This window comes from Phasianus colchicus, chromosome 3, assembly GCF_987193195.1.
Source record: "Phasianus colchicus chromosome 3, bPhaCol1.hap1.1, whole genome shotgun sequence".
Classification (NCBI taxonomy): Eukaryota; Metazoa; Chordata; class Aves; order Galliformes; family Phasianidae; genus Phasianus; species Phasianus colchicus.
The window spans coordinates 57,595,377-57,617,763 of record NC_143438.1 but is presented as its reverse complement, the minus strand read 5'-3'; the positions used below and the strand labels follow the sequence as shown (position 1 = coordinate 57,617,763).

The window sequence follows — 22,387 nt, the reverse complement described above, 5'->3', positions numbered from 1 at the left end:
AAAGACCCACAGGATCACCCAGTCCAACCATCCACTGATCACCAATAGTTCTCACTAAAGCATATCCCTCAACACAATGTCCAAACATTCATTGAACACTTCCAGGGTCGGTGACTCTGCCACCTCCCTGGGCAGCCCATTCCAGTGCCTGACCACTCTTTCAGAGAAGTAGTATTTCCTAACGTCCAGCCTGAATGCTGAATCGTGAATTCAAAGAAAGGCAAATGAACAGGGCATTCTTTCAAGCTGTTCTGTTAGAGAACCAACTGCACAGAAAAAAAAGTTTTAAAGGGAAAGGAAAATAGGAAAATGTGGATGCTCCAGTTATCGCCCAGTAATTTCAAATGTAATGCTCTTCCTTTGGTTTGCAGCCCCTGCACGGGGGCACTTTGGATATAGTGCAACACATGGTATGCAACCACGTAATTGAAGGTGCTGTTGAAACAGAAGAGTTAAAGGGGAGATGATACAGCACCTTTAGTTTGCAAGGGTAATCTTACAGCGGGGCTAAGCTTTCACATTGTTAATTCAGGTCAGATATTAGGAAATGTTTCTTCACAGGAAGGGTGGTGAGGCACTGGCACAGGCTGCCAGGGGAGTGGCAGTCACCGCCCCTGGAGGTGTTCAAGAAATGTGTGGATGTGGACACTTCTTTTCAGAAAGCGTTGTTAAGCAGTGCAGTAGGCTGCCCAGGGAGGTGGTTGAGTCACCATCCCTGGATGTGTTTAAAAACCGTTTGGATGTGGTGCTCAGGGACATGATTTAGCGGAGGGTTGTTAGTTAGGGTAGTACAGTTAGGTTGTGGTTGGACTCGATGATCTCTAAGGTTTTTTCCAACCTGAGCGATTCTGTGATTCTATGGTTGCCGGGCACGGTGGTGTTGGGCTGATGGCTGGACCGGATGAACACAGAGCTCTTTTCCAACCTCAGTGATTCTATGGTTCCAAAAGCTTAACACCTCCAAGAAACACAAGTCGGTACGAGCACAGGTGCATCACACACCCCACTGCTCCCTCTCTCGTCCCCCACAGGCGATCCCACAGCACAACCCCAGCCCCGGCCGGCCGCCGGGACATGCTCAGTGCTCACGGCGGCGCCCCGCCCCCGCCTGACCCGGATACAGACGGGCTCCGCTCCGCCCCGGCCCGCTGGGAGCTGGAGCCGGCCGGCCCCGCCGCGGCGGAGCGAGCCGAGCCATGGGGCCGCAGTGAGCGCCCGGCACCGCCCCGCTGCGCCCGGCCATGGCGCCCATGGGGATCCGCCTTTCGCCGCTCGGCATGGCCGTGTTCTGCCTGCTGGGGCTGGGCGTCCTCTACCACCTCTACTCCGGATTCCTGGCCGGCCGCTTCGCCTTCTTCATGCTGAGCGAGCCGGCGGCGGGCGGGCCCGAGGGACCCCGCGGTTCGGCGGCCAACGTGGACCTGCGGGAGCTGCTGGCCGTGTCCGTGCTGGCGGCCGTGCGGGGCGGCGTGGAGGTGCGGCGGGTCCGCGATGGCAACGTGCTCAACGAAAAGGCCAAGGGGAAGACGCGGGAGGGGGCCGAGGAGAAGCTGACGAGCGGCGACCTGCTGTCCAACCGCCGCATGTTCCACCTGCTGAGGGCCGCCTTCCCCGCCGTTCAGGTACGCGGGTGCTGGGTGCCGCCGCCGCTCCGGGAGCGACACGTGTCGGCGTCCGGCTGGCGACGGGGCTCGGGAAACGCGCCTTTTTTTTTTTTGGTGGTTGGCTTTGTGGCGGTGCCACCTCATCGTGAGTGGGGAGAAGGGGTTGGGAGGGTGAGGAGATCCAAGCCCTTCTAGCTCCTGTAACTCTGTAAGCAGGCGTTTAGTCAGTTCTCAGTGCCCGGTGAGGGGGTCCTTTGGGTGTGCGTCTCTCCTTAAAGCGCCGTACAGACCACGTTCACTGTGAAACAGATTGACCGATTGTTGACGTGGTGGAGTTGTTAAGTTCTTCATATTTCTCTACAAGAAGATTGGCACACCTTCAGGCTGTCTGTCAGTGACAAGCTGCCTTATGAAACTCTGTGCTGAAGGAAAAGTCCCAGATTGTTAGGGTGTGACTGTGTGGCTGCTTGAAGTAACGCATTTTGACCCCTCTGTAGGAGGAGGGATTGCATTTGTGTAGGTATAAGGGCTCTCTGTGTTAACTGAAGGCTGGGGATTTGCTTTGGGATTAGAGCTTGGTGCAGTGCCTGCTCTGTGTGTGGCTGCCTGTGTGAGTCCCTCTCAGGTGACGGTCTGACATGGGCCTTTTCTCCTTGAAGGACGTGAATATTGAGCTTTCCATGCTTAAAACTAGTGTTTCTCTGTATTTTCCAAGTAGATAACATTTTCTGCTAGTCTCCAAAAACAGATGGCACTCTCTAAAGCACAGATATGTTCACAAACACTGAAATCAATCACGTGTGCATACATCCCAGAACCAGGTAAAATTCAGGTGTATGACCTTATCTTCTCCCCAGTTCTCTGCTCCATTAGATTGAATGAGCTTGAGAGTTGAAGAGGATGAGGAATAGTGTGACAAATCCTTCAGCTGATTTAATGTTTCTAACTCTGACAAATCATCTCTGGGATATTTGAAGTACATGATTTGAAAGATAACACCTTCTCTTATTAGGTATGTAAGAAATATCTACCGAACTATTGGTAAGACATGCTGTCTCAGGCTGTAGCATGCTGAAGTGGTGAGGCTCTGGCACAGAGACATACATTATGGATGCCCCATCCCTGAAGGTGTATAAGGCCAATTTGGATGGGGCTCTGAGCAGCCTGATCTGGTGCCTGATTTAGTGGTTGGCAACCCTGCCCACAGCAGGAGGATTGGAACTGAATGATCTTAGAGGTCCCTTCCAACTCAAGCCATTCTGTGATGAGTATTTGTCCAAACCAAAATAATAATTAAAAAAATCTTTTTTTTTTTAAACTACTTGCATGTTACAGTACAAAATTTTCAGGTGTGAAGATCATCTTCATCAGTAATTCTGTTATGTACCTCTTGCATCCTCTATTTTAAATTCCTACTGTTTACAGAGCAGACCTGTAATTTGTGTTCATAATGATATGAGGTTTTTCTGAGAAATCTTTCATGTGAAGCAATAAAGCCACAGTCTTATCTCCAAGTACAGACGGACATTCCGGCATAAAGAATGTTGCTCAAGTAAAATTAGAAACCCTACTCTGTTTTTGCTCGAGAAGAGCGTGGTAACAAAAGAACCGTCACACAGAAACTGAAAGAATTCAACAAATTTTGTGAGTAAAGCAAACTACTGATTTACTTGCATCATGGAAGCCCTGAGCTTAACGCGTATCTCAACGTTAAGCTGATGATAAGTCGTGGCTTTCCAATGTTTAAAAATAACTATGGGGAGAAGTCATTTGACTGAAATAAACTGAAGTCAGTGAGCAGTCGTGGATGTCCTGTATCGTGCTGCTTGGCAGAGCACAAAATGTGCAGTCTGTCTGAAGTAGAACTTCTTCTAAGGCTTGGTTATTAAGAGAATATAGGAAGAGCTAGACCTTCACGTGTGGAAGCTGAGATAAATCTGGGAGGATTCTTACAATTCAGTCAGTTGTGATTTGAAAAAAAAAAAAAAATATGTATGTGTGTGTATCAAAATTTGAGGGGAAGAAGAGGGGAAAAATGATGAATAAATGAAGAAAATGTTTTGCAAGTAATGCTGTTTTCATTTACAGTGTAACTCCACTGCTTACATCGCCAATTTTGTTTGATACAAATGAATGTATTTGCATTTAAAACCTGTTGCAACAAGGTTGGATGAAGAAACGGAAGAGCAGCAGATCAATTCAGTTTTATGACTGCATAGGAAATGGAACAGTACTGAATATTGTTGCTATACCCCTCAGAAACAGGCACGGGCAGGTGGCAAGTCCTTTCTAACTCAGATATTGCCCGGGGTTGCCTCAGTGCAGTCAAGTGCAAGCAGTTAACATTTGCATCTCCTATGAAGCTTGTGTGTGCAGGTGACTTTGAAATGCATTTCATGGTCAAATATACACAATGGTTTCTCTTGATAAAGTCTTTGACTGCAGCCACTGGCTTGAGATTTATCCTCAGCAGCGTTGTCTTCTTCTATTTGCTTGTCATGCTGAGAAGTAGTCAAGGGTCTGATCCAGCTAAAATCATCTCTTCTGCTTCTTTCTACTTTATTTATTACCTTTTCTGGGTTACTTCACTTTTTGGTTTTTGGGTTGTTTCTTCATGCAGCTCAATTTACTCCTCGCCCAGCGTTTGTGAAATAAGGACTGGAATGGGAATTGGGTGAGGGCTTTAAGGTGATGCTCAAGCCAGCCCTGTTACAGGGTGGAGCGAGTGGAGAGGAGAACCTATGATTCCAAATCCAGTTGGAAACTGTCAGGAATCCTGGATATGCTCTGCCTGGAAGATCTGCTCTGTTTGAAGAGATGACTTGTTCAGGAGTTTCAGTAGCATTACCCGCTGCAAGAGTTACTCTAAGCACTACATATCAGGGTTTTCTGTTTTGACAGTGCTGCCTGCGTGGAGGTTGGTGTTGGGAGCTTGATATCTGAATGCATCCAAAGTAAAAAGTGTAAAATAAGTAACATTTTAAGAATACTCTGCTTCGCTTTGCGGCCCTACTGACAGCCTGCATCAGCACATCAGAAGGAACAGTGTACTTGCACAAAGGGGTGGGAATGATTTACTAGGGAGGTGCGTTCTCCTTAAATGTGAGCTTTGGCCAAAGTCCTGTCCTCGCATTGAAAAAGCCAGTTTTAAAGTGGCACACACAGTTCTGCTTTTCTGCTTCTGCACTACGCTACCATGATTTTCACAGGATGCAAATTTCAGTCTTGCTGACTCAAATGGTCTCTCCCCCTTCTTAGGCAGTTTGTGCTTATTTTTGACCAATACTTTGATATTTTTGCTCTGTAGTTAGTTGTGCCAGCTGTATGGCTTGATTTCTGGTATGAACATTGAGCAAAGAAATACCCTTATTTTCTTCTTGTTTTATTGTGACTATGATGGAAATCAAGTCTTCTCTTCCCATCCTTTCCCTTCAAGCATCTTTTCATTGGCCTTGACACTGCCCTGAACCTAATGGTTCTTTTACCTATTTAGCATAGAGTAGAATCATAGAATCCTTAGAGCTGAAAGTGGCTCTTAAAGGTCATTTAGTCCAACTCCCCTGCAGTGAACAGGCACATGCATAGTTAGACCAAGTTGCCTAGAGCCTACCCTTGAATGTCCCCAGGGATGGGACGTTTGCCATCTCTCTGGGCAGCCTGTTCCAGTGCCTTACTGCCCTCACTGTAAAGAAAAATAAAATAAAATAAAATCTTGTACCTAGTATAAATCTATCCTTTTTAAGCTTGAAGCCATTTCCCCTTGTTCTATCACCACTGACTCTGCTAAAGAGTCTGTTCTCTTCTTTCCAGTAGCTCCCCTTTAGGTACTGAAAGGCCACAATCAGGAGCCTTCTCTTTTCCAGGCCTAAGATGGCAAGCTCTGCATCTGATAACTAATTCAGTGGGGTAAGATAGGTATGTCAAAGATCTATATCTTAAAAGCAAAATGCTATTTAGATTTCAGAAGGGTTTTGGTGCTCTCCAGCATAAACACAATAATTTGTTTCTTCATGTTGGAAGAAAGGCATTCTTAGTTCTTAGGGCTTTAAGAAAGTTGACATTCTTTTGACCATCATGATTGTAGTGATTACAAGCATATTTGTAAGTAAAGCAAGAAGCATGAATGTTAATCTGTATTCTCATCAGTAGGTGTTGGCTGAGCATACACTTTTTAATATGGGTTTTACCTGATGCTCATTGACTCTTGCTGAATCTGTACCCAAAATGAAATTAAACCCCTGACTTGATGGTACCAGGCTCTGTGATCATATCTTTGCAGGTATAATTACCAGTAGCATTGTGCGTGCAGCAGGGCTATCTGGTCTGTCAGCTGAGCAACTGGAGCTCTGTGCTGGGGCAGTGCCTCATAGAACACAGAGCTGCTTGGAGCTGCTGTGTATGTGCACTTCTCTGCTCCTGCGTGGCTGGGGTCTTAGGTTGACAAGTGATGCTGTGGCACTTACAGCAAGCTGGTCATTCTTTTCTTTCTGTTGAACTTCTGTCTGTGCAGAATTGTGAATGTGAATTTTGCAATTTATTGAAACAGTTTGTGAACTAACGAGGGAGTGACCTTTTATTACTTTTATTGTTCTTAGGTTTTAGTTGTTTCAACAGGTGTGTGACTTCTGCGATCCATGCAATTTCCTCTGTTGTATTTCTGTTGTTTTTACCGACTTCTATTCATTGTAAGTCAGGATGCAGGAAAATGAGGCAGCTTTCCCCTCTGGTACATTTGAGGGAAAAGTCAGCAACTGAGTAAACAAAGGTAAAAGAGCCCAACCTCCAGTGTGTGGGAGTATGTCCCTTCTCAAAGTTAGGTGGTGATTGTGGGAGGTGGTAAATGGAGTGAGCTCAAAGGCTGCTGAGGGAACCCTTCTCTTCTGAATGCTGGCGTCTCTGAAGCCTAACCAAGTAACTGAACATTTGAATCACTTGAATACAAATGGCCAAGTTCAGTTTGAATCTTAGGTGTGCGTAATGCAGGTGTTGCATGATGGCTGATGAGTTGTCTGTGTCTGTTAAGCAGAGTTAATGCCCTAAGAAAATAGAAAATCAAAGTCAAGAACCTGTTAGTGTTTTGCTAATGTTTCTGTGTGCTGCTTCATCTGGGTTTTTAGGTGTTTTGTTTCATGTTCCTGTGTGAATCACAGGAGTTAGCTGTTCAGCTGATCTCTCTGTTCTTCAACTGTAGTACTTGGAATACCTCTGTAAATTCACAAGTCAGAATATGAATACATTTTGTTGTTACCTGAACTGACTTGTTTATGTCGAGTAGTTTCTTTTAATAATACAGGTGAGATAGTAATTGTTTTCTATTCTAATTAAAAAGCATCAAGATTTGGGTCTGAGAGCGCTTAATTACCAGATGGGGATCTAAAAGACTTTCAGGAATAAGCACGTATGTAAGATGGATTGCTATTTAAATCTAACTCTTAAGAGTAGGTGGTAGCAAGTGTACAAACTTGCAACTTTATAGTTAGGTATGTTAACACAACAGTTTGAGAGTATCTTGCTGGAATAAGCTTTAGCTACAGCATTTAGCATTGTGGTTGTTAATCTACCACAGCTGAAGACTTGGCAGTTGAGTCAACTGCGTATGCATATTGCTTCAGAAAAGGTTGAAATTTAAGGTCACAGCCTTTGGAGGCTTCCAGCAAATGGGAATGGCAGGTAGGAACTCAACATCAAGTAGTAAAGTATGCCATTAATACAAAGGCTTGTTTTCCTGGTATATTCTCTTTTATTTAAAGTAAAAGAAGAAAAGTTCCCAGCAGTAAGAATTGGTGTTTCTCTGTAAGGCAACATTATACAGACCTATAATACAGTTTCCTAACAATAAATACATTTAGTATATGCAGGTGGTGGAATGACTATGAGTGTCTGCTTGGCCTATGACTTATATTCAGCCAAGGATGCAGAGTAAATGGTAATGCTGGTAGGAGAGTGAGTGACCCAGATGGCTTTTTCTTTCAGGTGGCTTGCAGAGGAAGAGCAGCAAATGGAACTAGCGTCACGGAGTCTGTATGACCACAGCACTGCTATCTTTTTCCACTTTTTTTTTCTTGTTTTTCAACTCTTGCGAGAGACTGCTCACTAACAGTATAAATGCTGCAACATCATGGGTTACACAATTTTTGAAGTAGTAAGTGTTTCTCTGAGAACAGTACCTTTTAGATACTTCCAGAGAATCACAGAATGGCTGAGGCTAGAAAGGACCTGAGGGTCCTTCTGGCTCAAGCCCTGCTTAGGTAAGGACACCTAGAGTATGATGCCAGACCCATGGTCAGGTGGCTTCTGATATCACCAAGAAGGAGATTCCTTAGCCTCTGGGCGAAATCTCTGGTGTATCTCAGAGAAAGAAAGATGTGAGTCATGAAGTTCACAGTGCCACATCCTCAGCACCATCAGCCACTTATGGATATGGGATTTGGTGTCGGAGGTGTCTTTAATTCCAAAGATGCAACACAGTACCTCAAATCAGCTGGGCTAGTCTTTTAATTCCAGAATTTAGCCTTTGAAACCAAAAATCTCAGCAGCTAGTACTATACAAATCTCTAATTGTACTGTAATGTAATAACAAGTGTAATGAGAGATTTCTTTCCTTTTTATAGAATTGATTCCAACTCTTGTTAATTTTTTGGAAGCAGCCTTTGTTCTGCATTCTATTGAGGAAATGTATTTTGTTGGCAATTTTTTTTCTTTTCTTGTTAAAATGCAATTTCTTATAGAGGTGCCTGATATGCTATAGCAGAACTTGAACTGCCCGGAGGTTGTGTTGAGCCTGCCAGGACTGTAGAGCTACTTGTTTTGACTCTGCAGAACTGTTCCCCCTGGGAAAAACACAATCATCAGGTTGATCGTACAATGACAGATGTTTAATTTGTAAATGTCATGGCAACTTGAAGGGTTCTGCTTGGCATGTAGTGCTTCAAATACTGGTTTTACATGAAAAGACAGCTATGACGTGGCTGGAGATGTTGAAGTTTTGCTTGCTTCTTTAATTTTTAGTCCTCTTGAACAAGATGGCCTTTAACCCTTTGCTAATAATCTGTTACAGCTGAGGTGTGTGGTGTCTTTTCTTGTTAAGTAAATTCAGTGAAAATCCTACTGATACAAAGTCTGTTATATTCAAATGCAGAATTACAGAATAATTTGAGTTGAAAGGGTCTTTTTAAAGGTTACCTAGCCCAACTCCCATACAAAACAGACAGGACATCTGTAGCTACATCAGATTGCTCAGAACCCCATTCAGCCTGACCTAATCTGATCACTTCTATCACTTCTTTATTTTCATTGCTTTTCAGTGTCACTTATCTATGACATCTATAATAATAACTTTGTTTTAGTTAAAGAGTATTCATCTGCTTTAGTAGTTAGATATCTGGATCCAAGCTAATATGATTGTAGACTCCTTCTGTAGTCAATAAGGTGAAATAGGTGGCTGTAAGCGGTGGACACCTTGCATCCCATGTCTGCTTGACATTTTGACATGGCTGGAAATCAGAACTAATCAATAAAAAATCACTTCAAAATTGCATTAGATTTAGCTTGCCTTTAAACTGGCTTTTTTGATATTCTGGAATGTCTTAAAAGTCCAAGTTGAGTACACTTCAGGCATTTAAAAAACACATCTGAGCAACAAGCTTCATTGTTCTACTGAATAATTAGTGGACGGATGCATTGCTGAAGGCTTCTTGTAGGCTAAAGCATGAAAGGCACAGTGATAGTAGTGCCTTCCTTTTTACTGTCAGTAGAAAGATGTACCAGTCTCCTGATGTAACTGAGGTGCTAAAAGGAAATGAGTTGAATTTATGTGAATTCTGTTTATCACTACCTTTGTTCAGTTATATTATGGCTCTCCTGTAAACCACGCATGAAACTGTAGTAAACTAGTAAGTGTGAACTGAGGCAGGTTGACCTGTCTAACCCTGTATAAAGAACTGTGGGGACATATGTTTTGTAGTGTAAAATATCGTTATGTATAGTATTCTGTGTCAGATGAATCTGTTGTGATTCAAAGCTGTCTTACTACTTCAGCTGAAAAGACATTGTACTGGGTTTTGCAGAATGTTCATCCCTTCAGCAGAATGCGGTCGTGAGTTGCATGAATGTACAGAGCTCTGTTCTGCATTCTGAAATGGGCAGTCTCCATTGTCTGTGTGGATTGGGCCAAGTGGGTTGAGAACGTCCCTACGAAGACAAACCTGTGGTTGTTGATGGATAAAAAGCTCGATGTGAGCCAGCAGTGTGAGCTTGCAGCCTGGAAAGCCAACTGTACCCTGATGTGCATCAAAAAAGGGGTGGCCAACAGGGTGAGGGAGGAGATTGTCTCCTCCTGGTTTGCCCTTTTGTGTCCCCATCTGGAGTATTGCATCCAGGCCTGGGGTCCCCAGCACAAGAAAGACATGGAGCTGTTGGGGCAGGTCCAAAGGAGAGCTACAAAGATGATCAGAGGAGCTGGAGCACCTCTCCTGTGAAGGCAGGCTGAGGGAGATGGGCTTGTTCAGCCTAGAAAAGGGAAAGCGCTGGGGAGACTTCACTGTAGCCTTCCAGTACTTGAGGGGAGCTTATAAACAGGAGGGAGATTGACTTTTTAGATTGGCAGGTAGTGATAGAACAAGAGGGAACGGCTTTAAGCTAAAAGAGGAGATTTAGGTTAGATGTTAGGAAGAAATTCTTAGGGAGTGATGAGGCACAGGTTCAGAAGAGTTGTGGATGCCCTGTCCCTGGAGGCATTCAGGATTTGGTTGGATGGGGCTCTGGCAGCTTGATCTGATGAAAGATATCACTGCCTGTGAGGGATTTAATTCTGTGATTGTATGTAACACTCTGTGTTCAAGAATAAAATTCAGTAGGGTAGACAGCGAGAGACAACAAGGTTAAATATTATTAACTGCTGTTTATAAATGTTATTTCTGGGTTATCTTAGTTTCTTGGCCTAATCTGCCCTAAAGACAGATGAGGAATGTTACTGACTTGTTTATAAAATAAAATACATCTGACAGCTGTGTAAAGGTTACATCTAGTTGAGTTGCTTATATTGCTAGTCATTATTCAATTCCTGAAGCGGGAATATAACCTAGGATTCTTAATCCCACATGTCATACTACAGTCTGCAAAGTACTGATAAGAATTGTACACTTGAATCTTTGTTTAGTGGTCAGTCTAAGTACAGTATTAGATCTCTATTGTAGCTGTATACTGTACAAGTATCCTGCACTGAATATTCTGCTTGTAGTCTTTGATGCAACTGCATTTAAATTCTGAGTAAAAGATATAATTCTTACAATGGGAACACTCAGTAGGAAGAGTTGAAGTCAGAATTATGGCATCCAACTGTGGTGTGGTTCATGACAAAACTGTGAATTGTGTTTTTTTTCATAACTTGTAACATGATGTTAGCAACTTGTCAGTTGCTGAAAAATGACCAGTGTGTGTTTCTGTAGTTTGAGGTGAAGGGAGAAACAGATGCATTCAAGATTTTCTAACTTTTCCACTACCACAGTTGCTGCATCTGATAAATTAACTCACCTGCATTTGTTTTATCATAGATAAACTCTGAGGAACGTGTTGACACAACTGATCAGGAGACAGTCTCTTGGGATCGCAGTATTCCTGAAGACATAAAAGAAAAAATACAGCCTAAAGAGGTTCCAGCAGAAAGTGTTACTGTCTGGATTGATCCATTGGATGCTACGCAAGAGTACACAGGTGTGTAATTCTAATGTTTGTCTTTTTACTAAAGGCAAAATGGTAAGTATTTAAAGTGGCATCTCTAAATACTGATACGTATTTAAAGTGTGCTCTATCAATGCTGATGTGTTACAACCGAGCACATTTTTATAATGAAATCTGTATAGCTGTCAGACCATAGCATTACTTTTATGCATACCAATTGAAATAACTCAGTAATTCTTTGCAACGAAGTAATTACTAAAATAGATAGTAACTGTCACTTACAGATTGTGTTGGTATTGCATGTCTTGATTTCAGTTATTACTGTGATAACATTAAACTTAGAATTTTTTTGTTCCTTTCTGTAAAGGAAAGAATAAATGAATATGTTTAACTTGATTAAAATGACTTCTTGTTTCCGACTTTTGAAAAGGATATATAATTCAGTCTCTCTTTTTCATATGTTTTAAGAAGTCACTTAAGCAGCTTAAAGCAATACAACTGAAATTGTAGCTGAATATTCTATTGATACAGTCACTTATAGGGTGAATGTTCTTCAGTGTTTGAATGTTTCAGCTTTGAAACTATGGAAGATAGAGTCTGTGCAATTAAATTCTCCCTTCTATGTTCCATACTCTATGAAGATACATACTACATAAGATAATTATTAGCAGTGACTCTAGTATGAGTACAAGGTATGTCTACTGAAAAAGAAAAAATTCTGGAAAGCTGGGGAGCCAGTAAAATCTTTTGATATCTGCAAAGTTATTTGAAGATGCAACAAAGTTATGTAATCGTACCAGTTAGAAAGTAGGCTAGTCTTCAAAGAGCAACGTTTATATCATGTCAGTTTGCTTTTTTTTGTATTCTGAACATCTGTCCATGAACGTCCTTCCTCTCATTTTGCCCACAGAGGATCTTCGGCAGTATGTCACAACAATGGTTTGCGTGGCTGTAAATGGGAAACCAGTAATAGGAGTGATACATAAGCCATTCTCGGCATATACAGGTATCTTTATCCCTTCACATATTTCTGATCTCTTCTGTCATAGTGTTAACTAAAATTCTATGTTTGAGAGAAAATCTCTGGATATAAATGAGGAAAATAGCACTTGGATGCAAAAGAGCAGCACTGCAGACCTCGAATCCAGAGCTGTCAGTGTGCTGTGAGACCCCAGAGGAAAATGCTGTCTCTGTTTAATATAAAAATGATGCATATAAAACAAACAAACAACAACAAAAATAACAACTAATGGAAAATATGTTTAACAATTAAGATTTCTTCAATAGGAGTGCTTGTAGCAAACCAAAGAAAATGAGGCCTATGTACATGCTGACTGGTCTTGTATATACTAATAGTCTTTAACAGAACTGCAGCAGAACTTGGGTCTGTGAAATTATATCCTGGAGCTGGTGTCTATTCGGTGTGGGCAACAGAGATAAATGAAAGATCTTAATGGGAACTGTTCCTATGTATCAGGCAAGACTGTCTAAGGTAGCCTTATTGAATATCTGACGTGCTTTATTAAGGCATGTTCCTGGCCTAATTAAGTCATTAGTACTAATGAGGTATCAGTGAAGTTAAGTTCACATTTGGCACTCTGTGGGCATGTGTACTCCTGAATGCTTCAAAGTAGTTTTAGTGTTCACATCTTGTATAGTATACACTTGAAACAAGAATTTCTCTTCTTGTTTTTTCCTTAGGCAATACTGACCTCTAGAGTTGTGAAGTTATGCAGTAGTTCTTACACAAAAACTGACTTAATGTATGAATTTTGTTCTCTTTTGTGTTTTTTGAACACTTAATATTTTGATCTAAACATTTTACCTTCTTTAAATATGAACCTAATTTCCAGTCATAGAATGATAGAATCACCAAGGTTGGAAAAGACCTCTAAGATTGTCCAGTCCAGCTGTCCACTTATCAACCAGTGTTTTCCACTAAGCCATGTTGTTTAACTAGTGCTATATTTTGGTATTCTTTAAGAATCCTGAGGGGCTTATTGGTTTGTATTTTCTAAGTATCGACTTGTATGTAAGTAAATGTTTTTCAGCACTATAAGCTTGAGGATTTAACTGGTATAAAAAATAGCAAAGTGTGGCGTGTTCAGACATGGCATCAGATGAAATGCAATTAATTCTGTCATTCTGTGTGAAGAGTATTCATTTTCCAAGCTGGATGTAACAGCATGTTGTGAGTAGAATTGTTCCTAATAGTACCACACCAATACAAAGCAATGAAAAAGTCACTGTTGTCATTACACACAGCTCAGTCTGTTTCCGTACAATCTGGTCCTCTACTGAGATGCAATTGCTGGTTATCTGCTAAGTAAATGTCAAATTAATGGTTAGGAGATACCACCTACCAAGCTTGGCTTTGAACTCCATGATGAAATAAGTAATAGGTTGTGTATTCTAAATCCAGTCCTCCAAAACACACTGTCAAATGTTTTCACTTGCTTTTTTAGTATTATTATTCTTTGTAGCAAAAGAACATAAGGTAGTATTTTTGCTGTTGTCTTTGAAGGGTCGTTAGGTTATTGGTTTTTCCTGAAGAATTGTTTGAGGAAAAATTGGATCTAGATCTGCCTCAGAAATGTCTTCTAACTTTAATGATTTTTCAGTTGCAAGTTATTTTTGGGATTTTTTCTGCCTTATTCTGCACTTGAAAGCATGATATAGGAGTAGTCCATATGCGCAAAGCTGTGGGTGTGTGGAGCTGTCTTTTTTTTTTTTTATGCTCCTGTGCACATGTGGACTTCCCTCAGTCAATCCTAAATTTTACTCTTACAGAGGATAACTGAGTCGCTTCAGTCTTCTCCAAAGAGTGTTCTTTTGTCTATATGCTTCACAGAGAGCTTTTCATAAAGCTTAGCAGCATTTGTGTTTCTTTTGTAGCCTGGGCAATGGTGGATGGTGGGTCAAATGTAAAAGCTCGTTCCTTCTACAATGAGAAGACTCCAAGGATTATTGTATCCCGCTCCCACGCAGGAAAAGTGGAGCAGGTTGCACGGCAGACTTTTGGAAATAAGACTGTGATAATCCCCGCTGGTGGAGCAGGTTTGGTTCTTTAAACTTTCTATCAATTTTATTGCTTTCAAACTATTTGAAGGGGTAGCCATTATTAGACAAAAGGAAATAAGTGTGACATGAGTTCTTTCTCCTCTTTTGTTCGTGTTCCCAGAAGCAAGTGCTTGGCAGTAGGGACACAGTATCTCTTAAACACAGAAACCTGAATGCAAACCTGCTTCAGGCAGTTGGTGTTTATCTAGCCCTGGACCAGAGTGTGTTATTTTGGTCCTGTTGAACATTGATATACATTCACTGAAAGTGCTGATGCCTTTGTGAAAGGTGAAAGAATGTGTGACCATATAAAGAATCATGGAAGAAAATCAGCTGGTTCTTAGATAACTAATAGTACATTAATTGGAGAGCATTACAAGAAAAAACCATTAAAGATTATACTATTGCTTTCATTTACATCAGAATAGAAAAGTGTTGTAACTGAAGACCGTTGCTATCTGTCCTGTATTCAGCCCAAGGAGTCTTTAGCTGTGTTTCATAACCTTACACAATATCCTTTTGCATTTTACTGGCATAATGCAAATATGTGCGATATATTGCTTCACTAGTGTAGCTGTTTTTAGATCTCCAAAATCCATACAAAATTTGAATTTTGCAGAAATGTGTCTTTTTAAGTCTTTAATGTGGAAAGCTAGAGAAGATGATCTTGTTCAGGTTCTTGACAGTGAATCTTAATGAATTTTCTTATGACAGAGATGATGAAAATGCAGCTGATTATGTTAGGCCTGGGCTTAACTCTGCAAATGAAGGAAAAGTTTAACAAAACAAAAATGACTGGTTGAATAGTTGAAAAATTAAAAAAAAAAAAAAAATCTCTGCAAAATAAATAAAAGAATGCTATTTTAAGCAATAACTTTGTAATATGTGATATATGATAGACATAAATGGCCCTGGACTAAGTTGCTGTGACAAAGAGTGGTGTATACCTATGCATCTTTCTTTTAATAAAAAGCCAGAAAAAGAAGTAGACTTCACTGTCATATAGTGATCGAGGAATAAATATTTGAATGTAAGAGCAAAACTATATTTGAGTTTAAAAGAACTAAACTATAATGTGTCTAAATAATTCTGTATAACACGTTGGTAAAGACTGTCTAAAGAAATCCTGAAGAAGTGTTTTTTGTTCTTACGGGGTTTTTATTTCAATTTTCTGTCTAGGTCAGATGGCAGGCAGGTTTATTGGTGCTCTCAGTGTTGTACTGGACTGGCAGGATATATAGTTCATGACATCACTTTCCTGTATTTTGCATGTGCAAGTTATTAACACTTACTGTTAGGTTTTTCCTTTGTGTGGAATTGGAAAATGTGGTTTAACTTTCTTATTCTGACCGATTATTGTAGGTTACAAAGTGCTGGCTCTCCTTGACGTGGCTGAAAAGAATCAAGAAGAAGCTGATGTGTATATCCATGTCACCTATATTAAGAAGTGGGACATATGTGCTGGAAATGCAGTGTTGAGAGCATTGGGTGGCCACATGACTACTCTGACCGGTGAAGAAATTAGTTACACTGGCTCAGATGGCAATGAGGGTGGACTTATAGCCAGTATCAACATGGACCATAAAGCACTGATTGAAAAACTTCCAGATCTGGAAAAAACATCACACAAATAAATGTGGTTGATGGAGAAATACAAGTCATGCTTCTGTGGCCTCCAGATGCTCTAGAGGAGCAGGTTTGAAAACTTGCTGGGAAAGATGAACAGCAAAGCAGTTTGGTGTGGATGTGGGGACTGTATCATGCATTGGTTTTCCTCAGTGGTGGTATTCAAAAACAACAACAAAAAATCAACAATAATAATAATAAGAAATAGGAAGAGGACTGACTGCCTCACACCTCAGTTTCTGTGTCTTTTTTTTTCTTTTGGATTGTTTTCATGCAGTTCTTACACTCAAGGAGCATATACGTTACATAGTTATGAACATAGGCGGATTAAAGAAAAATCCAAATTGATTCATAAAATAACCTAAGTAGTTCTCCCAGGAATTGCTTGGAAACTTTTACATCATGTTACTGTAGTTTTAGTGACTCCTTAATGAATTAAGTAGAAACAAAGATTGATTTATGTAGGTGTTTGATAACTGTAAACAATTTAGTAGGAAAGATGACCCTGTGTTCTCTTATCCCCTGAACAGAAAGCACAAGAAGATTGACACAAATTTATATGCTGCAACAGTCTATCTTTTGATAGAGTGGCACTCTTTCTGCTTTTTAAGAGGAAAAAAAAAAAAAGAAATGTTCTGTACTATTTTGACTTTTTCCTGAAGATTTAAACCAGATTAATTCAGATGAGTTGTGAATGTCAGTGTTTTATTAATCAGTGTAATTATTTCCATATACCTTTTTAGAAGAAAGCATTGCTTCCTTGTATAGTTTTTAACTGTTAATTCTTGTCCTTGCAGACTTCTCTGTACAGTGTTGAAGATGCATGCTAGGTTTTCCTCTGATGTAGGTCTTGTTGGTCATCACTTGGTGTTTGTACTTACAGAAGCATCCTCTTCAGTACCTCTTTATTATTATTTTTTTCCACTTTTCAGTAGAGTCATATGGAATGAGTGTGACTGATTGGTTGATTCCCTTTACAACATGAGCTAAAAGTAGCAGTTTTTTTCTAGAACCTCCCAGAGTGACTTTCTGTCTTCTTAGGTTAAGGGACATTCTTTTCTGCTGTAAGTTCTTGAGCCATCCAAAATTACTTATGGTTGCTTAATTTATATATATGTAGATGGTTTTCCGTTAACTTGAGCCTATTCAAGCAAGCTTGAAGAACAAGTGGCACTTGAAGTCCAGCAGAATCCACAAAACCTTACTGAAAAATGTTCTTTGTGAGTCCAACTTACATATAGAATGTGGATCCTTTGATACTAAGTGATGAAATTTAGAGTACCTCTAAAATAGGTAGAGTTCTATGTACATCAGTTTTGTTGTTCTGCGCACTCCTCTGAAGGGATTTCAGGTAGTTAAAACAAACAAACCTGTTATTTTAATTATCAGTGGCCTCCCGTTTCTTCTCACGAAAACTAAAATTCTTAATTAATACAGGTGTTTCAGTTTGGCTTTCTAAACCAAATTCTCATGTTTGTTTTCATCTTTCACCATCCTGCTGTTGTAATCAAAAAGAGGTTTTTCTCCTTATGCCAGCTGGGGAGTGTGCCACGATACATCTTTTAATGTTCTTCTTGCTCACATCCATGTTTCCAGAAGACCTCCTCAGATGTTGCATAACTACAGATACAGACTTTTATTTTGTTAACTTACTGGCAAGGTAGACTGATGCTTAGTCTCACTAGCCTTTTGGTATGGGTAGATTTTCTTCTGATTTTTTCCAAAATTGATACTGTTGCTGCTATTTGTGCATCGCTTTTACACATATAGGTAATATATGAAGCAACTTAATTTCCAAGTTAACTTTAATGAACAGCTATATGCTATGATGGATAAGTGAATATACCCCTTTAGAAAAGAGGCTGATCTTTTTCAACAAAACATTGTTGAGCTTCCAAACCTTAATAAAAAATAACAGTTCAGGTATTTACCAAGGCGTTAGTAATGTTTTACAAGATCATTGCAGCTTCCCACCTACCCCCCTCCACTCCCACCCCATGCTGATAGAAGTGGCTTGAAGCCTAACAATAACTTAAAAGAAAAAAAAAAGAAAAAGAAAAAAAAAAAGAAAAAAAAAAAGAAAAAAAAAAAGCTTTTCTACTTAGTAGTTAAAGAATTTGGATCAAATTTTAAGCATGAGAAATAGCCATAATTAGCCTGGTGCTAAAATTTGAATATATCACAGAGCTTGGATGCACAATACTCATGATAATTAATGTTTGTAGAAGGTGATTGTTTTAGATTCAGATTGAAAGCATGTATACATTTACCTTGTAAAAATGTAACTGCTTTTAATTTGGGTAGGATTCTATCACTTCCTTGCATAAGCTGTGAGCAGGCTTAGCTTCGACATGAGAAATGAAGAATGGCGTTTCATATCATAAGAGAGCTTACTGGCGTTTTAGTTGAAGGCATGCACTGTTTGCCTGAATTATTCTTCCTTAGCAAGCTAAAAATTGTATTAAGAAGAGCCCCAGTTCTCCTTTCCTTTCTCTCATATGCCAGCAAAAATACCTAGTTTTCCAACGGGAAGACATTTGCTTGTTCAGATCTGCTTGTATTCTAAATTGCTTTGTTAGATGTAATCACAGTGTTTGATACCTTTCCACTTCTGGCCTCTTTTTGGCCCAGTCTCATTTCATCTGCTAGTGCAGGAAAGGTGGAAATGATGTCCCCGTTTGGTCACTTCTAGCACAGCTGGACCTTGTGTAGCTTCTGCACAGCCAAGACCTGTGCTTCCAGCTCCCAGTCTGACTGAAAGAGAAGCTGCTTGGGTGAGAGCATACATTGGCCTCAGGTAAATACTTGGTTCTGATGTAAATGCAACTCTGGCACAGAGCAGTAGGTGTTCAGAAGTGCTTGTGTGGTACACATGGGCTAGTGTACTTTGATGTTTGTGTGTATGTTATTAACACTGTACACCTATTTATTTGACCATATTTACACTCAATTCTAAAATATTTTGCAGTTCTGGCTGAAATGCATGTTTCTCATTTGAGGTTTCCAGGTATGCTCAAAATGTAGTAGGAACTCATACTGTAATGGTGTCTCACTACCTGGATAGGACTTTATTCTACACATTCTTGCCTTTTCCACATAAAACATGTAACATTTTTAGGGATGAGCTCTGTGAAGAAGGACCCTGGGGGTCCTGGTGGAAAACAGCTTGGCCCTGTGAGCCAGCAGTGTGCTATTGTGGCTAAGAAGGCCAATGGTATCCTGGGGTGCACTAAAAAGAGCATGGCCGGCAGGTGGAGGGAGTGATCCTCCTCCACTCTGTCCTGGTGAGGCCATGCTTAGTATACTGTGCCCAGTTCAGGGCTCTCCATTTCTAAAAAGACAGGGATCTCTTAGGAGTCCAGCAGAGGGCCACAAAGATGATAAAGGGCCTGGAGCATCTCCTGTGTGAGGAAAGGCTGAGTCACCTGGATCTTTTCAGCCTGGGGAAGACTGAGAGGATCTGGTGAATGTTTTTAAATATCTAAAGGGAAGTGGGAGGCAAATGGACGAGGCCAGGCTCTTCTTAGTGTTATGTAGCAATAGGACAAAGAGTAATGGCCTAAAACTTGAACATTCTGGACTAACATGCAGAAGAACTTCTTTACAGTAAAGGTGACAGAGCACTGGAATAGGCTGCCCAGTGAGGTTGTGGAGTCTCCTTCTGTGGAGATATTCAGGACTTGTCTGGTTGCCTACCTGTGTGACCTATTGTAGGGAACCTGCTTTAGCAGAGGGGTTGGACTCAGTGATCTCTTCATGCCCCTTGCAAGCCCTGTGATTCTGCTACCTTAAGCAATTGCTCAGTGTAGTTAAGTCCTACAGATGTATATTTTCTAAAAATAGCAGTTAAGCAAACAAACAAAAAAAGCCAACAAAACAACTTCATGGTACTGTCCCAGCACCAAACAAGGAAATTAAGAGAATGCATTATTTTAACATTGGTTTTCAGATGGTAATTTTTTTTGTTCGAGTGATTATGGTTATGTGAATTACAAGTGAAATTATTCTGAAGTCGTACGTATTTTCTCTTTTTCATCCTACTAAAAAGATTGGATGGTAGCACAGGTGATACCTAGTGCTATACTGCAAGTCTTGATAAACATCCCTTGAATGAGTGTTTCCTGAATAAATGGACACAAATAGAAGGATTGAATATTGTACTCAATTGATTTTGAATTTAACCTATTTGCTAAGCTTTTACAGACAGATCAGGATGAACAGGACTTAAATCTACAGAGTGCAAAGCAATAATGAGAGCATTGAGCAAAGATAGCTTACTTGGATGGAGAATGAACCATGCAGATTGTTGCAACGTTTCATATAATTGCTTTTCCTGTACAGTCATTAAAAACAGAAATTTCAAACTGGCTTTATGTATGAGATTTTTATTATTATTTTAAATTGCCAGTTGTTAGAGATCAGATATTGAGTGCAGTTCAGCACTGGAGTTCCTCTTCTGCTTTTTTGTTGATAAACAAATATATCTTGACATCCTTGTAGTATCCTCTTATCTGTTGGAGTTGCATAGCAGTGGTGTGGTGCTGCATGCTCCTGCCCTAAACACACAGAACAACTGCTGTGCACTCCTCAAAGGGCTGCAGTGTGAAGGGACTTACTTGTGCTGGGTGTCTGCTGGGTTACATCCTTCTGTTTTTTCCCTTCTGCTTTGGGGGTCAAATTTCCTAAGTAGAAAAACAGAGGGGAAAGGGGCAGGTGACTTTGCTGGGGAAATTGCAGCAGAGAATACTTATTTTGATCTCTTGATTTAAGTTACGTTTTGATTACCCTTTCAGAGTTTAGATAATCATACTATTGAGATTTAACTAACCTGATAAATGTCTGTGTGATTGTAGGCTCTGGCAGGGTGAGGGGGAAATGCCTTTAACCTAGAAAGCTTGAACAGCTTCTTTACAGGCCAGTCAAACCAAGCCTTATTTCAGTGCTCTGTCATACAGACTGAGGTCCATATACGCAATTATGAATTAAAAATTGCCAATATATTCATATTCTGTCTTCTGTCCTGCCACCTTCCATGATAAAACAGCTCTCAATGCATTTCACCATAACATAAGCTGCTGGGACAAGCTGGTAGTAACTCTGAGGTCTGAGACCTTCTGTGGGATGTCTGTCACAGTGGGGTGCCAGCACATGCTGTGAGGGTCTTCCCACCTCTCATGCTGGTAATGCCACTTGCAATTCATACCAAGGGGCTGCTGAAGCCTTATGCTTTGTGGTTTTCTGATGTCAGCAGGTAGCCACTTTGCTCTTTTTGCTGTTCTTTGTTTGCCTGTGCTTTCTTGATCCTTGCTTCTTTCTTAGCCCATGTGAACAAGAAAGATGATGGATCAAAGATAAAAGCTTCTGGATGAGAGGACCACAGCAACAAACTCACAAGTGTATTTTATCCTGAAGCTGGTAATATTTGGGACCAAGGTCTAAGGTGCTGACCCTACAAAAAATGGTAGATAGTGATAGATGCTGGAAAAACAAAGGCAGCTTGAAGAGAATTTCACATGATTGGCAGCAGAACATGCAGAAAAGATATAAATAATTTAGGAAGAAATTAAACTCTTTTAAAATGAGGGAAAGAAAACTGTTTTCTGGTGAAATATTACAACCATTTGGCCTATCTGTTCCCTGGGATGCAGAACTGTGTTGCTTAGGAGGGGCTCCACTAGCTCACTCTGAAAGGCCCGATATTCCTGAAGAACATTCCCACTGAGATGAGAGCAGAAGCAAGCTGGACACGATGCAAACAGAAAGCTAAGCAAAGTTGTGAAGATCTCAGCTTCTGCCAACAGAACAAACAACCTGGGTTGTGTTAAACTCATGTCTGGTGACTTATTTCTGCCTACATTACTAGATGGAAACATCATCCAAGTGGCTTAAGATTCAAAGTTTTTCATTTCTTTATGGTCTGCAGCTGATAAGAGCCTACCTTTGAATAATACTGTTCTCAGCCCTGGTTGCTCCTAATTTGTAATTTGTGTTCCTCTTCCTCCCCCCAAACTACCAGCAACACTTTGGCATTTTTCCTCGTCCCACCAAATTGTGTTCCCATTTTCCTATTGTGTGCCAAATTGAAATGACAATTCTATAAATAAAGTCTCTGAAAATATTGGACTGTGAGGATGTTTTTCTATATTTTGTCTTTCTGTTGAGTATTTCTCATTTCTTTATGCTCCAGATTCTTTTTCTGGTGGGCTGCTTCAGCTGTGCTATGCCTGTCTGTGGTTTTCTATCTGAGGAATTGTTGATGGGTTCAACCAAGTTTATTATGAGTATAGAAATCTCCACTGTTTTGTTTTTATTTATGATGTTGGATTTGTATAATGGAAAAGGAGTTCTTGGAAATCTCACATTTTTTGGATCTGAAGATCCCTAACACTCTTCCAAACTGTCTTATTTTGCTCGAGTCT

The 22,387-nt window shown here is 40.5% G+C and overlaps 1 protein-coding gene across 1 annotated transcript; it reads left to right on the top strand.

The window, feature by feature from the left end:
• Positions 1 to 1,127: 1,127 nt before the first annotated feature.
• Positions 1,128 to 22,088, top strand: BPNT2 (3'(2'), 5'-bisphosphate nucleotidase 2). Its single transcript, XM_031612799.2, has 5 exons — positions 1,128 to 1,622; positions 11,156 to 11,315; positions 12,193 to 12,288; positions 14,178 to 14,339; positions 15,705 to 22,088. The coding sequence occupies exons 1-5, from the start codon at positions 1,242 to 1,244 to the stop codon at positions 15,974 to 15,976; spliced, it is 1,071 nt and encodes a 356-aa protein (XP_031468659.1). The 5' UTR covers positions 1,128 to 1,241; the 3' UTR covers positions 15,977 to 22,088.
• Positions 22,089 to 22,387: the final 299 nt, after the last annotated feature.

Bases quoted from the DNA above. Each gene is read 5' to 3' on its own strand.
- BPNT2 (XM_031612799.2), top strand. From the start codon at position 1,242: ATGGCGCCCATGGGGATCCGCCTTTCGCCGCTCGGCATGGCCGTGTTC. The intron at 1,623-11,155 runs GTACGCGGGTGC...GTTTTATCATAG, and splicing joins CCGCCTTCCCCGCCGTTCAG to ATAAACTCTGAGGAACGTGT. The intron at 14,340-15,704 runs GTTTGGTTCTTT...CGATTATTGTAG, and splicing joins AATCCCCGCTGGTGGAGCAG to GTTACAAAGTGCTGGCTCTC.